The sequence below is a fragment of the Equus asinus genome, chromosome 21 (assembly GCF_041296235.1).
Source record: "Equus asinus isolate D_3611 breed Donkey chromosome 21, EquAss-T2T_v2, whole genome shotgun sequence".
In the NCBI taxonomy this organism is placed as follows: domain Eukaryota; kingdom Metazoa; phylum Chordata; class Mammalia; order Perissodactyla; family Equidae; genus Equus; species Equus asinus.
The window spans coordinates 84250577-84256468 of NC_091810.1; the positions used below are offsets into that span (position 1 = coordinate 84250577).

Genomic DNA, 5892 nt, shown 5'->3' on the forward strand with positions numbered 1-5892 from the left:
TGCAGAGAAAACAGGGATAGCTGGCAGGACGGAGACGGGGCTGAGGCCGAGAAGAACGTAAAAACTGTGCACCTGCTCGGGAGCCCACGCAGAGGTGGCGTCATTGGCGCGTGGTCTATGCTCAGGGAAGCCAGGTTTCGGACCAGAGCCTAAGTGAATCAAGAGCGGGTGTGAGGATCAACGTTTCCAGAGCAGTTTATCTGCCTGGCAGGTTTCGATGGCTCCAACAGTCTGGTCGAGGGGTGCGCGTTTGGCTGCAGTACCATCTAATCCTCAGAGTGGCGCCGCATGGGATGGAAAAAAATTAAGGGTTTCAATCCTACACACCTGGTGTCACCACTTTTGGCAAGTCGCTTAGGCTTTCTCAACCTCACTTTCCTGACTGTAAAATGGGCGTAGTGACCACTTCTCTGAAGAGTGTGCTAAGGGTGAGAAAGGCTACGCGCCTTTCGAATTGTAAAAAGGAAAAGCAAAGCCTTCGCCTCAAACTTGATACACTACGTGCTAAAGAAAGACTCTCTCGCGCTGCCTCCTAGTTTTTACCTCCCCCACCGTCAACCCCTCCAAGCCCGCGGAGCGGTGAGCGTTTCTGGTCGGTCCTCCCCAGAGAGAGACTGGTGCAAAAGCCAATAAGCCTGGAACACACGCAGGTCTTGCTGGGCCTGGGACAATGGTTTCCATTTAATAAATATTTCCCCCAAGGGCATTTCACATCGGGCAGGCAATTATTCAAAGGAAACAGGCGTGCAGGTTGGCTCTGCGGGTTATTTCGTCCTCTTTACCCGAAGAATGCTCATCTGACGCAAGAAACGAGTCTCGCCTTCTCGCTGGGTGGGAAGAGGCGCTCGGGGACAAACCGACGCCGGATGCGGATACAGCCTGACGCTCCGCTCTGCTACAGAAGGGGCAACTGGAAGGCCCACACGCCCCGCCGCGCGCCGGCCGGCCTCCAGGCTGCCTTTCCGGTTTGGACAGATATGGAAGGAAAGTTGAAGATATAAAACACTAAATAATAACATAAATAGGAATCGTGATGGAAATCCCTTCCCCCGCTCCCTCCACGAAAGTGAAGAGCGGGTCGCGGTGCTCTTCAAGGTCCACCAACCAGGGTTTGAGAACTCTGCACTGCCGGACGCGAGGCCTTCCGGCATCGGCTTGGAACGCACGGCCGAGCTAGCCCGGGGCGCAGCGCTTCGCCCAGGCGCCGCATCCCAGGGCGCGCGGGTGGAGGCGGAGCAGCGTGGGCGTTCCGGGAGAAAGACGCCAAAGGACCTCCGAAGATATGGCGCCAAAAGTTTATTTCGCTTTTTCACCTGAGTTTAATCTACTCTTTTTCTCTTCCAGGGATCTTTGACAAGGGGGAAACTGCTGTCCTTACATTTCGTGGCGAGGCTGTCCTATTTATCAACACGCACCCTCGGCTCGCTCTCTTTGCTGCCCTTTCCCCGGGTCTCTGTATTCGAAGTCCCAATTCTCCTTTGCACAACCGGGAAAGGAAACAGGCACTAAGAGTTTTATTTGTTGACAGTGCCAGAAATAATGTGGAAGCCAAGTCCCCAGTCCTCAGCTGGCCGCTCTGCTCGCTCTTCTCTGTCTCCCCCTCACACCTCACCCCGCCCCCACCAGTCGCGTTCCCCCTTTCCTCCGCCGGCGCGGGGCAGGTGCGCCCCCTTGCCTTCTCTGCTGCTGATTGGCGCCCAGGTTGGGGAGTCGCCGCCCCGCGCTTATGTCAGAGTGCGTGCCGCCCGGGCCCACCTCGCCTTTGAACTTCGCCGCTTTTGGCTCTCGTTCACCAGCCTCCCCGCATTCTCAGCCAGGTGCTGTGCTAAGGGAGGCAGCTCCGCGAAAGCCACGGGAGGGGGAGGGAGCCCAGGCGGTAGACACGGGAGAGAAGAGAACCAGAGAAGGCGAAGGTGGAGAGGGGGAGAAGGAGGAGCTTTTTGGCCCCGCCAGCAAATTACCTGGCCACTTAATCCCAGAGACTCCCGGATTTGGGCCCCAGCCTCCGGTGCCGGCAGCCCCGAGCCGGGCCGCCCTCTCCTCCCCCACCCTTCCTGCCCGCACTTGCCCCCCGGGGCCTGCCTGGGTGCCGAGACTGGCATGATCAGCTGAACTTTGAGGGGTTAGCGCTTCTCTCGGGCTTCCCCTCAGCAGTGCGGAGGCGAGGGGAGCGCAGAGCCCCCAGCTCAGGACGGACGCACAGGCAGACAGACAACCGCGCCCAAGCTCGCCTGCAGAGCCCCTGCACTCCCCACCCCCACCCGCCTAGCCTCCGGGACCATGTCCAAACCTTCAGACCACATCAAGCGACCCATGAACGCCTTCATGGTATGGTCCCGAGGCCAGCGGCGCAAGATGGCCCAGGAAAACCCCAAGATGCACAACTCAGAGATCAGCAAACGCCTAGGCGCCGAATGGAAGCTTCTGTCCGAGGCAGAGAAGCGGCCATACATCGACGAGGCCAAGAGGCTACGCGCCCAGCACATGAAGGAGCATCCTGACTACAAGTACCGGCCGCGGCGCAAACCCAAGAACCTGCTCAAGAAGGACAGGTATGTCTTCCCCCTGCCCTACCTGGGCGACACGGACCCGCTCAAGGCGGCCGGCTTGCCCGTGGGGGCCTCCGACGGCCTCCTGAGCGCGCCCGAGAAAGCCCGGGCCTTCTTGCCGCCCGCCTCGGCGCCCTACTCCCTGCTGGACCCCGCGCAGTTTAGCTCGAGCGCCATCCAGAAGATGGGTGAAGTGCCCCACACCTTGGCCACCGGCGCGCTGCCCTACGCGTCCACCCTGGGCTACCAGAACGGCGCCTTCGGCAGCCTGAGCTGCCCCAGCCAGCACACGCACACGCACCCGTCCCCCACCAACCCGGGCTACGTGGTGCCCTGTAACTGTACCGCCTGGTCTGCCTCCACCCTGCAGCCCCCCGTCGCCTACATCCTCTTCCCGGGCATGACCAAGACTGGCATAGACCCTTATTCGTCAGCCCACGCCACGGCCATGTAACCCCCAGCCCGGCCGCCAGACCTGGAGGGCGGCCTGGAAGCGGGGTCTGCACCCTGACCTCTGCGCCTAGCCGGGGCCTGCAGACGCCTCGGGGTCAGCCCTGCCGCCGCCCCCTACCCTACCCCAGACTCTGCTTCTCTCTTCCAGGGGGATGGTAGGGGCGTCCTCCCGGACCCAAGGCGCAGACAGGTGCCAGAAACTTGTGAACGTTATGACAGCTATACAGCTGCCCCTACCCTCACTGCCCCCAAACCAATCTCCGACTGTACCCCCTTTGGACAAAAAAAGTAGGCAGTTTTGCTTTATATGTCCCCTTCTCTCTCCTCTGATGGGCTTTGGACTCCAGAAATCCCAGATCTTGGTATTATATCTAGAATATGCATATATATTTTTTCTTCTGCACCCTGAAGATAAGAGTTAGCTGTGTCTCTGTGTTTTGCCATCAGACACAACTAGGTGCCATTTGCTCTTCATGTATGGGGGAAAAGGCTTACAAATTTAAAACTACAAAAAAGGGAAACATTTCTATTTAAAATCATGCTATGATAAGTGTTTGCTTCTTTAAAGGTAAAACAAAAGGACCCACCTGGTTATTTACTTTGTATAAAGCAGTGCTCCTAGACACCTAAGTTTACTTTTAGACAGAATGTCAGGTTAAGTCAGGAAGTAGAAAGTGAACAAAAATTAAAAGAATAAAAACCTCCTAAATGGTCATAAATGTTTTGACGATGTCTTGGAAATGTACCTAGAAGGATTTCACCTCCTTACACTGTTCATTTGTTGAACAAAGACGTTTTGAATAAAGACAATCTGTCATTGCAAAAAGTAACCTTTGACGTGCATAAAATCTGAAGTCAGGAGGCCAGGTCTGGGGCCGCGGGTCGGTGGCCCCGAGTCTGAGAGTGCATGGAGTGACTCTAATAGTTGCAGCAGGTGGCTGGCCTGCTGGCCGGGGGCAAGGGGGCCCAGAGTCTGGGAGTTGCCCCTATTGCCGCTCTGGATCCTCTTTTTGCCTTTAGAGGCTGGACAAAGGTATTCATCCCTGAGACGTCACTCCTTCCGTGCGTTCTTCACAAAGTGGTCAGACCACTTCAAGGAGCGAATGAACTAAGACAAAGGCTGACCCAGACCTCTGAGATCTGGGTGTATTGTCTTTTCTTAAACCAAACTCCAAAGGAATGGAGAGAAGCGCCGAGTCTACTGGAAACCAGTTGCGCGCCAAGCCCCCCGTCCTGCGGTGGGTGTTTAATTAGTTCAATACATGGGGGGAAATCAGTGGAATCGATTTTTTTAAGGTGTTTGAAAACACTGCTGCTGGCTTTTCTGGGGATTTGGGGCTCGGTACTGGTTCCTAAGTTAAGAAATAAAAGTCTCAGAAACGCAGAAAAACTAGGTCCCAGCTGCGCGCTGTGGGAGACGTTTTACTAAGACCCCGCGGGAGCAAAGGGAAAAGGAAGGAGATAGGCAAGGAGTTTTTTTAAAAAATCACATAAAGGAGTTTAAAAAATCATAAAAATTAAATAACTCATAGCCCTTAGTGTTTAACGAACCAGAAAAAGAGCCCTTTTCTTTCCCGGCTGGGTGAATGTGAGCTTGAAGACTGCTGTTTTCCGTGGGGAGAAAGGAACTGCTGATGCTTTTCAACACAACTCTGTGAAACTTGTTCTCAAAATCCAAGGGTGCTCCCCCACCCCTCTACCCGCCTCCGGTCTCCCCGCCAAAGCCGTGCTCCTGCGTGTTTTTCTGTGGGTCGGGGGCTTTCCCGCGGCTCCGAGCCGGTGCGGGGTGGGGGTCGGGGGCAGCCTGACGGCTTGTCTGCTTTCTGCCGCTGTTGAGGGATTTGCGCGGTTGCCTCTGCCGTTTGCAAAGGAGTCGGTGGCTGGAAGTGCACGGGAAACGTTGTCAACAGACACCAAAGCCGAAACCCACGGATTAGCATATTGTCCTCAAAACAATTAGAAGTGTTTGAGGTGCTATTTGGAGCCTATTCATCCGAGCCCCTTTGTCAAAGGGGGATTTTCATTATGAAAAAAAAAGTTAGCAGTTGTCCATCTGGCTGAGCTGAATAGCAAAGTGATCCGTGTTGTATATGCTTTTCTCATTAAGAGCTCTTTTGAGACCGATGTTAGAATTAAATGGTATAACACAATTAACATACACGGGCGCTGAATAAGAGGGGACGCCTATAAATAATAGATAGATAAATAAATGAGCGATCAGACGAAGGTAAACAAAGGCGGGCCGGGGGACGTGTGGGGGGAGGCCGGGCGGGCTGCGCCACGCTTACTTAGCATCACAAAACCCTCTTACAAATCGAGACAATTAGGAAGTGACTTGCCTCTGGTGGCCGTCCGGTCTGGGGGCTCTGGGCGCTTCGGGAAGGCCCCTCCTCCCGCCCCCTGGGAAGACCAGGAGGCCTAGAGCCCAGGCGCCGCGGTTTCGCCGTCTGATATAACCCCAACTGACAGTCCTGTCAGCCGCTCTGATCTCCCTCATAGCTCAGTGTCCCTTAACATCTCCTAAGATGAGACTTACAGGGGTCTGGGGATCGCCCCGCAGAGCCCGGCGCACCAGCGCCCTGCGTGCACGAGTGCCCCGGCCCGAGGGGGGACCCCGCGCGCACCGCCCCAACGGGGGTTCGCGCCCAGCCGACTCCGGGGCGGGGTTAGGCTGGGAAGAGGCACCAGGTGGGCACGAGCGGCGGAAGCTCAAAAACGGAAACCAAGCTTCCAGATTGCTCCCGGCCCTGGTGACCGAGAAGGGAGGTCCGGGAAACCGGGTTGCGCAGTAGTGAGGAGGCGCCGTGTGCCCGCGGCTGGTGACAGACTTCTCTCTAGCCGCAGAGAGCGGGGCCCCAGCGCAGGTCCCGGGACCTGAAGCCACAGACCT

At 56.3% G+C, this 5892-nt stretch overlaps 1 protein-coding gene across 1 annotated transcript; it reads left to right on the forward strand.

Annotated features, from left to right (window-relative positions):
* The first annotated feature begins 1869 nt into the window (after nt 1–1869).
* On the forward strand, nt 1870–3720 carry SOX14 (SRY-box transcription factor 14). Its single transcript, XM_014852068.3, has one exon. The coding sequence runs from the start codon at nt 2281–2283 to the stop codon at nt 3001–3003; it is 723 nt and encodes a 240-aa protein (XP_014707554.1). The 5' UTR covers nt 1870–2280; the 3' UTR covers nt 3004–3720.
* Nucleotides 3721–5892: the final 2172 nt, after the last annotated feature.